General features: G+C 71.5%; 1 protein-coding gene across 2 annotated transcripts in view; it reads left to right on the plus strand.

Annotated features, from left to right (window-relative positions):
* Window positions 1-15220, plus strand: part of GCKR (glucokinase regulator) — a 73684-nt gene extending 58464 nt beyond the window's left edge. For both annotated transcript variants that reach the window (XM_075915729.2, XM_075915730.2), the window contains exons 16-19: window positions 9120-9203; window positions 9342-9491; window positions 12794-12928; window positions 13980-15220. In XM_075915729.2, coding sequence (XP_075771844.1) covers window positions 9120-9203; window positions 9342-9491; window positions 12794-12928; window positions 13980-14177 — 567 coding nt within the window. In that variant the 3' untranslated portion in view covers window positions 14178-15220. The remainder of the gene's footprint in view (window positions 1-9119; window positions 9204-9341; window positions 9492-12793; window positions 12929-13979) is intronic.
* The last annotated feature ends 1657 nt before the right edge of the window (window positions 15221-16877 follow it).

Raw genomic sequence — 16877 nt, forward strand, 5'->3', positions numbered from 1 at the left:
CAGCCTGCCCGCATCCCCACCCCTCGGCCCGGCCGCCAAGCCCGCAGCCTGCCCGTATCCCCACCCCTCAGCCCAGCCACCAAGCCCGCAGCCTGCCCGTATCCCCCACCCGTCAGCCCAGCCGCCAAGCCCGCAGCCTGCCCGTATCCCCCACCCCTCAGCCCAGCCACCAAGCCCGCAGCCTGCCCGTATCCCCCACCCGTCAGCCCAGCCACCAAGCCCGCAGCCTGCCCGTATCCCCCACCCCTCAGCCCGGCCACCAAGCCCGCAGCCTGCCCGTATACCCCACCCCTCAGCCCGGCCGCCAAGCCCGCAGCCTGCCCGTATCCCCCACCCCTCGGCCCAGGCGCCAAGCCCGCAGCCTGCCCGTATCCCCCACCCCTTAGCCCAGCCACCAAGCCCGCAGCCTGCCCGTATCCCCCAACCCTCGGCCCAGCCGCCAAGCCCGCAGCCTGCCCGTATCACCCACCCCTCGGCCCGGCCGCCAAGCCCGCAGCCTGCCCGTACCCCCACCCCTCAGCCCGGCCGCCAAGCCCGCAGCCTGCCCGTATCCCCGCCCCTCGGCCCGGCCGCCAAGCCCGCAGCCTGCCCGTATCCCCCACCCCTCGGCCCAGCCGCCAAGCCCGCAGCCTGCCCGTATCCCCCACCCCTCAGCCAGGCCGCCAAGCCCGCAGCCTGCCCGTATCCCCCACCCCTCAGCCCAGCCACCAAGCCCGCAGCCTGCCCGTATCCCCCACCCGTCAGCCCAGCCGCCAAGCCCACAGCCTGCCCGTATCCCCCACCCCTCAGCCCAGCCGCCAAGCCCGCAGCCTGCCCGTATCCCCCACCCCTCGGCCCAGGCGCCAAGCCCGCAGCCTGCCCGTATCCCCACCCCTCCGCCCAGCCGCCAAGCCCGCAGCCTGCCCGTATCCCCACCCCTCAGCCCGGCCGCCAAGCCAGCAGCCTGCCCGTATCCCCACCCCTCGGCCCGGCCGCCAAGCCCGCAGCCTGCCCGTATCCCCCACCCCTCGGCCCAGCCGCCAAGCCCGCAGCCTGCCCGTATCCCCACCCCTCAGCCCGGCCGCCGAGCCCGCAGCCTGCCCGTATCCCCCACCCCTCGGCCCGGCCGCCAAGCCCGCAGCCTGCCCGTATCCCCCACCCCTCAGCCCAGCCGCCAAGCCCGCAGCCTGCCCGTATCCCCACCCCTCGGCCCGGCCGCCAAGCCCGCAGCCTGCCCGTATCCCCCACCCCTCGGCCCAGCCGCCAAGCCCGCAGCCTGCCCGTATCCCCCACCCCTCGGCCCAGGCGCCAAGCCCGCAGCCTGCCCGTATCCCCCACCCCTCCGCCCAGCCGCCAAGCCCGCAGCCTGCCCGTATACCCCACCCCTCAGCCCGGCCGCCAAACACCCGCAGCCTGCCCGTATCCCCCACCCCTCGGCCCAGCCGCCAAGCCCGCAGCCTGCCCGTATCCCCCACCCCTCAGCCCGGCCGCCAAGCCCGCAGCCTGCCCGTATCCCCCACCCCTCAGCCCGGCCGCCAAGCCCGCAGCCTGCCCGTATCCCCACCCCTCGGCCCGGCCGCCAAGCCCGCAGCCTGCCCGTATCCCCCACCCCTCGGCCCAGCCGCCAAGCCCGCAGCCTGCCCGTATCCCCCACCCCTCAGCCAGGCCGCCAAGCCCGCAGCCTGCCCGTATCCCCCACCCCTCAGCCCAGCCACCAAGCCCGCAGCCTGCCCGTATCCCCCACCCGTCAGCCCAACCGCCAAGCCCACAGCCTGCCCGTATCCCCCACCCCTCAGCCCAGCCGCCAAGCCCGCAGCCTGCCCGTATCCCCCACCCCTCGGCCCAGGCGCCAAGCCCGCAGCCTGCCCGTATCCCCCACCCCTCCGTCCAGCCGCCAAGCCCGCAGCCTGCCCGTATCCCCACCCCTCAGCCCGGCCGCCAAGCCAGCAGCCTGCCCGTATCCCCACCCCTCGGCCCGGCCGCCAAGCCCGCAGCCTGCCCGTATCCCCACCCCTCGGCCCAGCCGCCAAGCCCGCAGCCTGCCCGTATCCCCACCCCTCAGCCCGGCCGCCGAGCCCGCAGCCTGCCCGTATCCCCCACCCCTCGGCCCGGCCGCCAAGCCCGCAGCCTGCCCGTATCCCCCACCCCTCAGCCCAGCCGCCAAGCCCGCAGCCTGCCCGTATCCCCCACCCCTCGGCCCAGGCGCCAAGCCCGCAGCCTGCCCGTATCCCCCACCCCTCGGCCCAGGCGCCAAGCCCGCAGCCTGCCCGTATCCCCACCCCTCAGCCCGGCCGACAAGCCCGCAGCCTGCCCGTATCCCCCACCCCTCAGCCCAGCCGCCAAGCCCGCAGCCTGCCCGTATCCCCCACCCCTCGGCCCGGCCGCCAAGCCCGCAGCCTGCCCGTATCCCCCACCCTCAGCCCGGCCACCAAGCCCGCAGCCTGCCCGTATCCCCCACCCGTCAGCCCAGCCGCCAAGCCCGCAGCCTGCCCGTATCCCCACCCCTCGGCCCAGCCGCCAAGCCCGCAGCCTGCCCGTATCCCCCACCCGTCAGCCCAGCCGCCAAGCCCGCAGCCTGCCCGTATCCCCCACCCCTCGGCCCAGCCGCCAAGCCCGCAGCCTGCCCGTATCCCCCACCCCTCGGCCCAGGCGCCAAGCCCGCAGCCTGCCCGTATCCCCCACCCCTCCGCCCAGCCGCCAAGCCCGCAGCCTGCCCGTATCCCCCACCCGTCAGCCCGGCCGCCAAGCCCGCAGCCTGCCCGTATCCCCCACCCCTCGGCCCAGCCGCCAAGCCCGCAGCCTGCCCGTATCCCCCACCCCTCAGCCCAGCCGCCAAGCCCGCAGCCTGCCCGTATCCCCACCCCTCGGCCCGGCCGCCGAGCCCGCAGCCTGCCCGTATCCCCCACCCCTCGGCCCGGCCGCCAAGCCCGCAGCCTGCCCGTATCCCCACCCCTCGGCCCAGCCGCCAAGCCCGCAGCCTGCCCGCATCCCCCACCCCTCGGCCCAGCCGCCAAGCCCGCAGCCTGCCCGTATCCCCCACCCCTCGGCCCAGCCGCCAAGCCCGCAGCCTGCCCGTATCCCCCACCCCTCAGCCCAGGCGCCAAGCCCGCAGCCTGCCCGTATCCCCCACCCCTCCGCCCAGCCGCCAAGCCCGCAGCCTGCCCGTATCCCCCACCCCTCAGCCCGGCCGCCAAGCCCGCAGCCTGCCCGTATCCCCCACCCCTCGGCCCGGCCGCCAAGCCCGCAGCCTGCCCGTATCCCCCACCCCTCAGCCCGGCCACCGAGCCCGCAGCCTGCCCGTATCCCCCACCCCTCAGCCCGGCCGCCAAGCCCGCAGCCTGCCCGTATCCCCCACCCCTCAGCCCGGCCGCCAAGCCCGCAGCCTGCCCGTATCCCCCACCCTCAGCCCGGCCACCAAGCCCGCAGCCTGCCCGTATTCCCCACCCGTCAGCCCAGCCGCCAAGCCCGCAGCCTGCCCGTATCCCCCACCCTCAGCCCGGCCACCAAGCCCGCAGCCTGCCCGTATCCCCACCCCTCGGCCCAGCCGCCAAGCCCGCAGCCTGCCCGTATCCCCCACCCCTCAGCCCGGCCGCCGAGCCCGCAGCCTGCCCGTATCCCCCACCCCTCGGCCCGGCCGCCAAGCCCGCAGCCTGCCCGTATCCCCCACCCCTCAGCCCGGCCGCCAAGCCCGCAGCCTGCCCGTATCCCCCACCCCTCGGCCCGGCCACCAAGCCCGCAGCCTGCCCGTATCCCCCACCCCTCGGCCCGGCCGACAAGCCCGCAGCCTGCCCGTATCCCCACCCCTCGGCCCGGCCGCCAAGCCCGCAGCCTGCCCGTATCCCCCACCCCTCAGCCCAGCCACCAAGCCCGCAGCCTGCCCGTATCCCCACCCCTCGGCCCAGCTGACAAGCCCGCAGCCTGCCCGTATCCCCCACCCCTCGGCCCGGCCACCAAGCCCGCAGCCTGCCCGTATCCCCCACCCCTCCGCCCAGCCGCCAAGCCCGCAGCCTGCCCGTATCCCCCACCCCTCAGCCCGGCCGCCAAGCCCGCAGCCTGCCCGTATCCCCCAACCCTCGGCCCAGGCGCCAAGCCCGCAGCCTGCCCGTATCCCCCACCCCTCGGCCCAGGCGCCAAGCCCGCAGCCTGCCCGTATCCCCACCCCTCAGCCCGGCCGACAAGCCCGCAGCCTGCCCGTATCCCCCACCCCTCAGCCCAGCCGCCAAGCCCGCAGCCTGCCCGTATCCCCCACCCCTCGGCCCGGCCGCCAAGCCCGCAGCCTGCCCGTATCCCCCACCCTCAGCCCGGCCACCAAGCCCGCAGCCTGCCCGTATCCCCCACCCGTCAGCCCAGCCGCCAAGCCCGCAGCCTGCCCGTATCCCCCACCCCTCGGCCCAGCCGCCAAGCCCGCAGCCTGCCCGTATCCCCCACCCCTCGGCCCAGGCGCCAAGCCCGCAGCCTGCCCGTATCCCCCACCCCTCCGCCCAGCCGCCAAGCCCGCAGCCTGCCCGTATCCCCCACCCGTCAGCCCGGCCGCCAAGCCCGCAGCCTGCCCGTATCCCCCACCCCTCGGCCCAGCCGCCAAGCCCGCAGCCTGCCCGTATCCCCCACCCCTCGGCCCAGCCGCCAAGCCCGCAGCCTGCCCGTATCCCCCACCCCTCGGCCCAGCCGCCAAGCCCGCAGCCTGCCCGTATCCCCACCCCTCGGCCCGGCCGCCGAGCCCGCAGCCTGCCCGTATCCCCACCCCTCGGCCCAGCCGCCAAGCCCGCAGCCTGCCCGCATCCCCCACCCCTCGGCCCAGCCGCCAAGCCCGCAGCCTGCCCGTATCCCCCACCCCTCGGCCCAGCCGCCAAGCCCGCAGCCTGCCCGTATCCCCCACCCCTCGGCCCAGGCGCCAAGCCCGCAGCCTGCCCGTATCCCCCACCCCTCCGCCCAGCCGCCAAGCCCGCAGCCTGCCCGTATCCCCCACCCCTCAGCCCGGCCGCCAAGCCCGCAGCCTGCCCGTATCCCCCACCCCTCGGCCCAGCCGCCAAGCCCGCAGCCTGCCCGTATCCCCCACCCTCAGCCCGGCCACCAAGCCCGCAGCCTGCCCGTATTCCCCACCCGTCAGCCCAGCCGCCAAGCCCGCAGCCTGCCCGTATCCCCCACCCTCAGCCCGGCCACCAAGCCCGCAGCCTGCCCGTATCCCCACCCCTCGGCCCAGCCGCCAAGCCCGCAGCCTGCCCGTATCCCCCACCCCTCAGCCCGGCCGCCGAGCCCGCAGCCTGCCCGTATCCCCCACCCCTCGGCCCGGCCGCCAAGCCCGCAGCCTGCCCGTATCCCCCACCCCTCAGCCCGGCCGCCAAGCCCGCAGCCTGCCCGTATCCCCCACCCCTCGGCCCGGCCACCAAGCCCGCAGCCTGCCCGTATCCCCCACCCCTCGGCCCGGCCGACAAGCCCGCAGCCTGCCCGTATCCCCACCCCTCGGCCCGGCCGCCAAGCCCGCAGCCTGCCCGTATCCCCCACCCCTCGGCCCAGCCACCAAGCCCGCAGCCTGCCCGTATCCCCACCCCTCGGCCCAGCTGACAAGCCCGCAGCCTGCCCGTATCCCCCACCCCTCGGCCCAGCCGCCAAGCCCGCAGCCTGCCCGTATCCCCCACCCCTCGGCCCGGCCGCCAAGCCCGCAGCCTGCCCGTATCCCCACCCCTCGGCCCAGCCGCCAAGCCCGCAGCCTGCCCGCATCCCCCACCCCTCGGCCCAGCCACCAAGCCCGCAGCCTGCCCGTATCCCCCACCCCTCGGCCCAGCCGCCAAGCCCGCAGCCTGCCCGTATCCCCCACCCCTCGGCCCAGGAGCCAAGCCCGCAGCCTGCCCGTATCCCCCACCCCTCCGCCCAGCCGCCAAGCCCGCAGCCTGCCCGTATCCCCCACCCCTCAGCCCGGCCGCCAAGCCCGCAGCCTGCCCGTATCCCCCACCCCTCGGCCCAGCCGCCAAGCCCGCAGCCTGCCCGTATCCCCCACCCTCAGCCCGGCCACCAAGCCCGCAGCCTGCCCGTATTCCCCACCCGTCAGCCCAGCCGCCAAGCCCGCAGCCTGCCCGTATCCCCCACCCTCAGCCCGGCCACCAAGCCCGCAGCCTGCCCGTATCCCCACCCCTCGGCCCAGCCGCCAAGCCCGCAGCCTGCCCGTATCCCCCACCCCTCAGCCCGGCCGCCGAGCCCGCAGCCTGCCCGTATCCCCCACCCCTCGGCCCGGCCGCCAAGCCCGCAGCCTGCCCGTATCCCCCACCCCTCAGCCCGGCCGCCAAGCCCGCAGCCTGCCCGTATCCCCCACCCCTCGGCCCGGCCACCAAGCCCGCAGCCTGCCCGTATCCCCCACCCCTCGGCCCGGCCGACAAGCCCGCAGCCTGCCCGTATCCCCACCCCTCGGCCCGGCCGCCAAGCCCGCAGCCTGCCCGTATCCCCCACCCCTCAGCCCAGCCACCAAGCCCGCAGCCTGCCCGTATCCCCACCCCTCGGCCCAGCTGACAAGCCCGCAGCCTGCCCGTATCCCCCACCCCTCGGCCCGGCCGCCAAGCCCGCAGCCTGCCCGTATCCCCCACCCCTCAGCCCAGCCGCCAAGCCCGCAGCCTGCCCGTATCCCCCACCCCTCGGCCCAGCCGCCAAGCCCGCAGCCTGCCCGTATCCCCCACCCCTCAGCCCGGCCGCCAAGCCCGCAGCCTGCCCGTATCCCCACCCCTCGGCCCGGCCGCCGAGCCCGCAGCCAGCCCGTATCCCCACCCCTCGGCCCGGCCGCCGAGCCCGCAGCCTGCCCGTATCCCCACCCCTCGGCCCGGCCGCCAAGCCCGCAGCCTGCCCGTATCCCCACCCCTCGGCCCGGCCGCCAAGCCCGCAGCCTGCCCGCATCCCCCACCCCTCGGCCCAGCCGCCAAGCCCGCAGCCTGCCCGTATCCCCCACCCCTCGGCCCAGCCGCCAAGCCCGCAGCCTGCCCGTATCCCCCACCCCTCGGCCCAGGCGCCAAGCCCGCAGCCTGCCCGTATCCCCCACCCCTCGGCCCAGCCGCCAAGCCCGCAGCCTGCCCGTATCCCCACCCCTCGGCCCGGCCGCCAAGCCCGCAGCCTGCCCGTATCCCCACCCCTCGGCCCGGCCGCCGAGCCCGCAGCCTGCCCGTATCCCCCACCCCTCGGCCCAGGCGCCAAGCCCGCAGCCTGCCCGTATCCCCCACCCCTCGGCCCGGCCGCCGAGCCCGCAGCCTGCCCGTATCCCCCACCCCTCAGCCCAGCCGCCAAGCCCGCAGCCTGCCCGTATCCCCCACCCCTCAGCCCGGCCGCCAAGCCCGCAGCCTGCCCGTATCCCCACCCCTCGGCCCAGCCGCCAAGCCCGCAGCCTGCCCGTATCCCCCACCCCTCGGCCCGGCCGCCAAGCCCGCAGCCTGCCCGTATCCCCCACCCGTCAGCCCGGCTGCCAAGCCCGCAGCCTGCCCGTATCCCCCACCCGTCAGCCCGGCCGCCAAGCCCGCAGCCTGCCCGTATCCCCCACCCCTCAGCCCGGCCGCCAAGCCCGCAGCCTGCCCGTATCCCCCACCCCTCAGCCCAGCCACCAAGCCCGCAGCCTGCCCGTATCCCCCACCCCTCAGCCCGGCCGCCAAGCCCGCAGCCTGCCCGTATCCCCCACCCCTCGGCCCAGCCGCCAAGCCCGCAGCCTGCCCATATCCCCACCCCTCGGCCCGGCCACCGAGCCCGCAGCCTGCCCGCATCCCCACCCCTCGGCCCAGCTGACAAGCCCGCAGCCTGCCCGCATCCCCACCCCTCGGCCCAGCTGACAAGCCCGCAGCCTGCCCATATCCCCACCCCTCGGCCCGGCCACCGAGCCCGCAGCCTGCCCGTATCCCCACCCCTCGGCCCGGCCGACAAGCCCGCAGCCTGCCCGTATCCCCCACCCCTCAGCCCGGCCGCCAAGCCCGCAGCCTTCCCGTATCCCCACCCCTCGGCCCGGCCGCCGAGCCCGCAGCCTGCCCGTATCCCCCACCCCTCGGCCCGGCCGACAAGCCCGCAGCCTGCCCGTATCCCCCACCCCTCGGCCCGGCCGCCAATCCCGCAGCCTGCCCGTATCCCCCACCCCTCGGCCCGGCCGACAAGCCCGCAGCCTGCCCGTATCCCCCACCCCTCGGCCCGGCCGCCGAGCCCGCAGCCTGCCCGTATCCCCTACCCCTCAGCCCGGCCGCCGAGCCCGCAGCCTGCCCGTATCCCCCACGCCTCGTCTCAGCAGCTTCTCCCCGGGGGTCACTTCATCCCGCGCTTAGCCCCTCCCCGCCGTGGGGGACAATCATCTGCTCTCCCCCAGCCCTAGCTGCTGCGTCTCGCCAGGGCTCACTGGACCAGGCACAGATGTCCCTTGCTCTCCGAGGGTTGGGACAACGCCCTGCCTGGGGAACTGGGTTCCCTGCCGCTCAGCTCTGCATCCTGTGCACAGCGAGCCCTGGTGTTGGACACACAGCTCACCAGAGCCAGGCCTGGGGCATTTTTAGTGAACGTCACGGACGGGGCATGGGCAGGAAACAGGCCCACGGCTTGCAGTATGCACCCCACCTGAATCCTGCAAGCTCTGGCCAACGGTGTCACAGGGGCTTGGGGGCAGCCTGCGACAACCATCGCTGCTGGGGGCTGGGTTGGCAGGGGCTAGAGGTGCCCTGCCTGGCTCTTCTCAGCTCCCCAGAAGCAGCAACATCCCCTGGCTAGGTTGAAGTATGTCTGGGCGGCTCTGCACTGCTCCCACCCTAGCGCTGACTCTGCAGCTCCCATTGCCTAGGAACTGCAACCAATAGGAGCTGCAGGAGCAGCACTTGTGGGCGGAGGGAGCATGCAGAGCCCCCAGGGGACGTCGCTGCTTCTGTGGAGCTCCCTGAGGTAAGCGCCACCCAGAGCCCTCACCCCTCATGCCCTAGCCCTCTGCCCCCACCTTGAGCCTTGCCAGCCACTGGGGCAGTCAGGCCCCAGACCGTGACAGCATCCATGAAACTCTTCTGGCGGAGCAGCCAGTCAGCCAAGCCTTAGCGTTCGGCAGCATGAACACAACTCCCTTGGCCAATCCTGAGCCGCACACGCCTAGCACACCGGGCGCGTCTGTGCCACCACATGGCATCTCTACAGGTCTTTATTCCCCCCAGGCCTCCCTCAAGAAGCTGTTTCCCTCCATAATGAGCATCACGTGGCCCATCCTGTTCCTGGAGTACGAGGGGAACTTTCTGCAGGTACCGCACGCCCCGGCTCTGAGCCAGAGGGGGGAGGGCAGCTGGGCACCTGGGGACTTGGCGGAGGTGCGTGGGGAAAGGGCTGGCAGCTTGCGGCTGCCTGATTCACAGGGATCCGGGTTTCTCTCTTTCCCACAGAAGTTCCAGTGGGAGCTCAGCACCAAGTGGATCCTCAACACAGTCAGCACCGGGGCCCACGTGCTCAAGGGCAAAATCCTGCACAACCACGCGGTGGACCTGAGGATCAGCAACTCCAAGCTCTTCTGGAGGGCGGTGTCCATCCTGCAGGTGCTGGGGCAGGGCAGGGGCCCCGTGCTGACACTGCCCCTGGCTGCTTGATGGGGGAGAACCCAGTTGTAGGAAAGGCAGGAGCCAGGTCAATAGCAGGCTCAGGGGGACGGATGCATGGGGTGGCCCTTCTCAGGACATTGGCACTGCCTCCCAGGGGCCTCATCAGGGGTGGTCAGACCTCACAGCCCAGGCACCGACCTGCCCATCCTCCACATGCAGTGCCTTGCCTGGGCGCTTGAGTCTGAGCACAAGACACGTCCCCGAGATGCAGCCTTTCAGCATTGCGCTGCTAGCCAGTCCATGGGACAGAGCTCCAGCCATGGCCCCATGCGGGGGGACGCTCTTTCCTCTCCAGCAGAGCCCTGTGATGCTGGTAACTGAGTCCCCACCTCGCCAAAGGCCTCACCTGGGCTCTCCCGGGAACCCGGACCATCCCCACCCCCGTTCCCTGCTTCCGTGGGCTCTCCCGGGGACCCGGACCATCCCCGCCCCCGTTCCCTGCTTCCGTGGGCTCTCCCAGGGACCCGGACTATCCCCGCCCCCGTTCCCTGCTTCCGTGGGCTCTCCCGGGGACCCGGACCATCCCCGCCCCCGTTCCCTGCTTCCGTGGGCTCTCCTGGGGACCCGGACCATCCCCGCCCCCGTTCCCTGCTTCCCTGGGCTCTCCTGGGGACCCGGACCATCCCCACCCCTGTTCCCTGCTTCCCTGGGCTCTCCCGGGGACCTGGACCATCCCCACCCCCGTTCCCTGCTTTCCTGGACTCTCCCGGGGACCCAGACCATCCCCGCCCCCGTTCCCTGCTTCCCTGGACTCTCCTGGGGACCCAGAACATCCCCGCCCCCGTTCCCTGCTTCCCTGGACTCTCCCGGGGACCCAGACCATCCCCGCCCCTGTTCCCTGCTTCCCTGGGCTCTCCTGGGCACCCGGACCATCCCCACCCCGGTTCCCTGCTTCCCTGGACTCTCTGGGGCACCTGGACCATCCCCACCCCCGTTCCCTGCTTCCCTGGACTCTCTGGGGCACCTGGACCATCCCCACCCCCGTTCCCTGCTTCCCTGGACTCTCTGGGGCACCTGGACCATCCCCACCCCCGTTCCCTGCTTCCCTGGACTCTCTGGGGCACCCGGACCATCCCCACCCCCGTTCCCTGCTTCCGTGGGCTCTCCCGGGGACCCGGACCATCCCCGCCCCCGTTCCCTGCTTCCGTGGGCTCTCCCAGGGACCCGGACTATCCCCGCCCCCGTTCCCTGCTTCCGTGGGCTCTCCCGGGGACCCGGACCATCCCCGCCCCCGTTCCCTGCTTCCGTGGGCTCTCCTGGGGACCCGGACCATCCCCGCCCCCGTTCCCTGCTTCCCTGGGCTCTCCTGGGGACCCGGACCATCCCCACCCCTGTTCCCTGCTTCCCTGGGCTCTCCCGGGGACCTGGACCATCCCCACCCCCGTTCCCTGCTTTCCTGGACTCTCCCGGGGACCCAGACCATCCCCGCCCCCGTTCCCTGCTTCCCTGGACTCTCCTGGGGACCCAGAACATCCCCGCCCCCGTTCCCTGCTTCCCTGGACTCTCCCGGGGACCCAGACCATCCCCGCCCCTGTTCCCTGCTTCCCTGGGCTCTCCTGGGCACCCGGACCATCCCCACCCCGGTTCCCTGCTTCCCTGGACTCTCTGGGGCACCTGGACCATCCCCACCCCCGTTCCCTGCTTCCCTGGACTCTCTGGGGCACCTGGACCATCCCCACCCCCGTTCCCTGCTTCCCTGGACTCTCTGGGGCACCTGGACCATCCCCACCCCCGTTCCCTGCTTCCCTGGACTCTCCTGGGGACCCGGACCATCCCCGCCCCCGTTCCCTGCTTCCGTGGGCTCTCCCGGGGACCCGGACCATCCCCGCCTCCGTTCCCTGCTCCCATGGGCTCTCCCGGGGACCCGGACCATCCCCGCCCCCGTTCCCTGCTTCCGTGGGCTCTTCTGGGGACCCGGACCATCCCCGCCCCCGTTCCCTGCTTCCCTGGGCTCTCCTGGGGACCCGGACCATCCCCGCCCCCGTTCCGTGCTTCCCTGGGCTCTCCTGGGGACCCGGACCATCCCCGCCCCCGTTCCCTGCTTCCCTGGGCTCTCCTGGGGACCCGGACCATCTCCGCCCCCGTTCGTTGGTTGCCTGGGCTCTCCAGGGTCCGAGCATGAACAGTCAGTGCCCCAGGCCTCCGTGCAGCACGTGCCAGTGTCCCTCAAGCGTGCTCCGTGCTGGGCCCTGCTGCGAGGCTGCCGGGACTTGGGGGTTGCTAGCTCAGGGATGGGGCCTCAGAGCGGGAGGCTGGAGGCTGGAGGCTGGAAGGGAACCTGCAGAGCGTTGCCCAGGCCCCCTGACTGCACGGAGCCCTGCCCATTCCAGCCGGGAGCGGCCTGCAGCCACGGCCTGGGGGCGAATGTCAGTCATGGAACCGGAGAATCCCAGGACGGGCAGAGACCTCAGGAGGCATCAAGTCCAGCCCCCTGCCCAAGGCAGGACCAATCCCAACTAAATCAACCCGGCCAGGGCTTTGTCAAGCCGAGACTTAAACACCTCTAGGGATGGAGACTCCACTACTTCCCTAGGGAACCCAGCCCAGCGCTTCCCCACCCTCCTAGCGAAATAGTTTTTCCTAATATCCAACCTGGACCTCTCCCACCGCAACTTGAGCCCATTGCTCCTTGTTCTGCATCTGTCACTACTGAGACCAGCCTCGCTCCGGGTCTGTCTACACTACAAAGTTAGTTCGAATTAACTTTGCTAGGCGCTACACTAGCGCTCCATTAGTTCAAATTTAATTTGAACTAGCAAAGCGCTTAGTTCGAACTAGGAAAACCTCATTCCACGAGGACTAAGCCTAGTTCGAACTTACTAGTTCGAATTAAGGGGTGTGTAGCCCCTTAATTCGAACTAGTGGGAGGCTAGCCCTCCCCAGCTTGCCCTGGTGGCCACTCCCCAGCTTTCCCTGGTGCCAGCCAGTGCCCCATGTACCTGCCCCCCCACCCCCACTGTCTACCTACCCCCACGCCCCTCCCCCACTGTGTGTATCTGCCAGCCAGTGCCCCCCCATACCTGTACGCCCCCCCCCCCACACACACAGCTCAGCTGGGCTGTCATCTGTGTCCTGCATGGCTCTGAGTTTGCCCAGCCCTGCCACCCAGCCTTCCGGAGCAGCCTGCCTCGGTTCCCCCGCCCCGCTCGGGTTCATCGCTGCCCAGTGAGCATGCGAGTCACACCGCGGCACGGCCGTGGGGCTTGGGGGGCGCTGCGCTGACGGGCTGCTCCCCACAGCGGCTCACGGGGCAGTCGCAGGACAGGTGCCTGGAGGGCCTGCTGCAGGCCATCTACGAGCCCGAGACGCCCTCCGACGCCCTGCGCCGGGCCGAGATCTCCCAGCACATCGCCGTGGCAACTGAGAAGAATCAGGTAAGGGACCCATGCTCTGCTCAGCCCCTGCCTCCTGATGCCCCATATGGGGGGGGCTGCCTCCTAGTGCCCTGCATGGGGCAGGGAGTTGCTTCCTAGTGCCCTGCATGGTGGGGGGGGGCTGCCTCCTAGTGCCCTGCATGGGGGGGGGAGCTGCCTCCTAGTGCCCTGCATGGTGGGGGGGGGGCTGCCTCCTGGTGCCCTGCATGGGGGGGGAGCTACCTCCTGGTGCCCCGCATGGGGGGGAGCCGTCTCCTGGCGCCCCACATGGGGGGGCTGGCTCCTGGTGCCCCGCATGGGGGGGAGTTGCCTCCTGGTGCCCCACATGGGGGGGAGCTGCCTCCTAGTACCCCGCATGGGGGGGAGCTGTCTCCTGGCACCCCACATGGGGGGGCTGGCTCCTGGTGGCCCACATGGGGGGGACCTGCCTCCTGGTGCTTCACATGGTGGGGGGGTTCCTCCTGGTGTGCCACATGGTGGGGGGGCTGCCTCCCCTGCATGATGGGGGGGGCAGCCCTCTGGCTCCCGGCAGGGACATTTTGCAAGGGGCTGGCTGTGAGCTCCAGCCCAGGGCAAGGCGGCTGCAGCTTTCAAAGGCAGGAGACGGAGTCGGGGGACTGGTGTGGGGCGGCACCTTCCAGAAACCGTGGAGAGGACGGGGCGTGTCCCGGGGGGAGCAGGGCGAGATACCCACAAGCAGCTGGGGAGACCACCCCCAGAGGCAGTGAGCAGGCAAGTGGGGGATCCAAGGCTGGTGACGCCCTCTGGGCCCTGTGCAGCTGGCTGAGCTGGGGAGGCTGCCCCTGCTAATCCTGGGTCTGTCTACACTACCCCGCTAGTTCGAACTAGGGTGGTAATGTAGGCAACCGGAGTTGCAAATGAAGCCCGGGATTTGAATTTCCCAGGCTTCATTTGCATAAGCCGGCCGGCGCCATTTTTAAATGCCGGCAGTTCGAACCCCGTGCAGCGCGGCTACACGCCTCGTGGAACGAGGTTCGAACTAGCGGGGTAGTGTAGACATACCCCCTGAGACCTCGCCTCCTGCCCCCAGGTTGTCCCCACGGCCCTGCTGTGCCTGCTGCGGAGCTGCTCCGTGCAGGAGGCCAAGGCACGGCTGGACGCCTCCCCGTCCCTGCGAGCAGCCCTCGAGTCCTCCCTGAACGCCCCCGGGCGCAAGCGGGCTGCCGACGCCTCCGACGCCAAGGCGGGAGTGTGTAAAGGGCTGGGGCTTGTGGGGAAATCCCTGTGAGATTAGACTTTGTATTGAGATCTTGTCCTTTTCGATCCGTCTTTGAGTGTTCGCATAGAATCGCTGGCACATTTCGCCTGGAACGTTGTATTAAGACATATAGAGCGTGTAAGAAAAACTGTCTTTTGAGCTCCCCCCTTCCCTGGGTTGCCCTGTTGAAATGAACAAGGTGTGAATGGAGAATGAAAGGGGAGCCCCTACAGCAGCAGTCGCAAGGGTGGAGAAGGTCTGGGCGCCAGACCCAAGACAATACCTGTAAATTGGGCTCATTAAGAAGACTGGACAGACAGACGCCTTGGGAGTCCAGCAGCAAGTGCTGCCCTTGGAAGAACTCTCTCTGGAGCAGCATTAGGAAAGGCGAGGTGATGACTAATTGGCTGCATGAGAGGGATAAATAGGAGGCGTCTTGCAGAGGGACCCTGGGTTTTCGTCTTGTCAACATGGGAGCATCGATCCGGATCGGCAGAAGCCCGGCTCCACCCCTCCCCCATCTAACTCACCTGGCCAGTGCCGTTAGGGGGAGCAACTTTTGGTAACCACAAGACGGAGTGTGTGTGTGTGTGTGTGAGTGTGTCTGTGAGAGTGTGTGTGTGTGAGTGTGTGTGTGAGTGTGTGTGAGTGCGTGTGTGTGTGTGTGAGTGTGTCTGTGAGAGTGTGTGTGTGTGTGAGTGTGTGTGTGAGTGCGTGTGAGTGTGTGTGTGTGAGTGTGTGTGTGAGTGTGTGTGTGAGTGCGTGTGAGTGTGTCTGTGAGAGTGTGTGTGTGTGTGTGTGTGAGTGCGTGTGTGTGTGTGTGAGTGTGTGAGTGTGTGTGTGCGTGTGTGTGTGAGTGTGTGAGTGTGTGCGTGTGTGTGTGAGTGTGTGTGTGCGTGTGTGTGTGTGTGTGTGTGAGTGTGTGTGTGAGTGTGTGCGTGTGTGTGAGTGCGTGTGTGAGTGTGTGTGTGTGTGTGTGAGTGTGTGTGTAACGTATCCTATGCATATGATAAGTGTGGATTGATCTATGGATGTTCAATAAATGTGGCGTGTTGCCTTAGCGCCCTGAAAAAGATCCCGGGTGCTTCTTTTCAGCACAACATGCTGCTTCCAGGGGACCAGGTGGGGAGGGAGGGGCCACGCAGTTTAATTCCTGCATGGACCCAGCAGCGCACGCTGGCCAGACAGTTGCACCGTCTGCCAGCCCGGGAGCGACGCAGCCCCCTGAACACGGACAGCAGCCAGGACAGAGGCCGGCTGACTCGGGCCCCCGGCCTGACCAGCCCCCCCACGGCCCAGCAGAACCTCGCGCCGGCTCCCTGGATGCTGCGACCACACGAGGCTCCAAGCGGCGGCTGCCGGGGCCGGCGCAGCGCCCCTGGGGTAGCGGGTCTCCGCATACGGCAGGTTCCCGCAACCACGCCCCTTGCAGCTCCCATTGGCTGGCTCCTGGGCCATGGGAGGCTGCAAAGATCGTGCTGGGGGCAGGGCCCGGTGCCCCCTCCCCGTAAAGGGCACTTGCCACAGAGACACGCTGGCCCCAGCAGCTGGCACTTGGAGCAGCGTGTGCGGCTGCTGAGTCATCCATGAGCACTCCTGGTCAGAGCCCGCACCGGGCACCACCCAACCCCCCTGTCCCAGCTCAAAGCCTCCTCCTGCACCCCGCTCCTCCCAGAGCCCCCACCAGTCCTGCACCCCCACCCCTAGTGGGGGATCCCTCCCGCGCCCCGCTCCTCCCAGAGCCCCCACCCGTCCTGAACCCCCACCCCCTAGTCGGGGATCCCTCCCGCGCCCCGCTCCTCCCAGAGCCCGCACCCGTCCTGCACCCCCACCCCCTAGTCGGGGATCCCTCCCGCGCCCCGCTCCTCCCAGAGCCCGCACCCGTCCTGCACCCCCACCCCTAGTCGGGGATCCCTCCCGCGCCCCGCTCCTCCCAGAGCCCGCACCCGTCCTGCACCCCCACCCCCTAGTCGGGGATCCCTCCCGCGCCCCGCTCCTCCCAGAGCCCGCACCCGTCCTGCACCCCCATCCCCTAGTGGGGGATCCCTCCCGCGCCCCACTCCCCCCAGAGCCCCGCCCCCTCCCGCACCCCCATCCCCTAGTGGGGGATCCCTCCCGCGCCCCACTCCCCCCAGAGCCCCGCCCCCTCCCGCACCCCCATCCCCTACCCGGGGATCCCTCCCGCGCCCCGCTCCTCCCAGAGCCCCGCCCCCTCCCGCACCTCCACCCCGTAGTCGGGGATCCCTCCCGCGCCCCCATCCCCTAGTCGGGGATCCCTCCCGCGCCCCGCTCCTGCCAGAGCCCCCACCCGTCCTGCACCCCCACCCCTAGTGGGGGATCCCTCCCGCGCCCCGCTCCTCCCAGAGCCCGCACCCGTCCTGAACCCCCACCCCCTAGTCGGGGATCCCTCCCGCGCCCCGCTCCTCCCAGAGCCCCCACCAGTCCTGCACCCCCACCCCTAGTGGGGGATCCCTCCCGCGCCCCGCTCCTCCCAGAGCCCCGCCCCCTCCCGCACCTCCACCCCGTAGTCGGGGATCCCTCCCGCGCCCCGCTCCTCCCAGAGCCCCCACCAGTCCTGCACCCCCACCCCTAGTGGGGGATCCCTCCCGCGCCCCGCTCCTCCCAGAGCCCCGCCCCCTCCCGCACCTCCACCCCGTAGTCGGGGATCCCTCCCGCGCCCCGCTCCTCCCAGAGCCCGCACCCGTCCTGCACCCCCACCCCCTAGTCGGG

This window comes from Pelodiscus sinensis, chromosome 3 (assembly GCF_052426305.1).
Source record: "Pelodiscus sinensis isolate ZL-2025 chromosome 3, ASM5242630v1, whole genome shotgun sequence".
Lineage (NCBI taxonomy): Eukaryota > Metazoa > Chordata > Testudines > Trionychidae > Pelodiscus > Pelodiscus sinensis.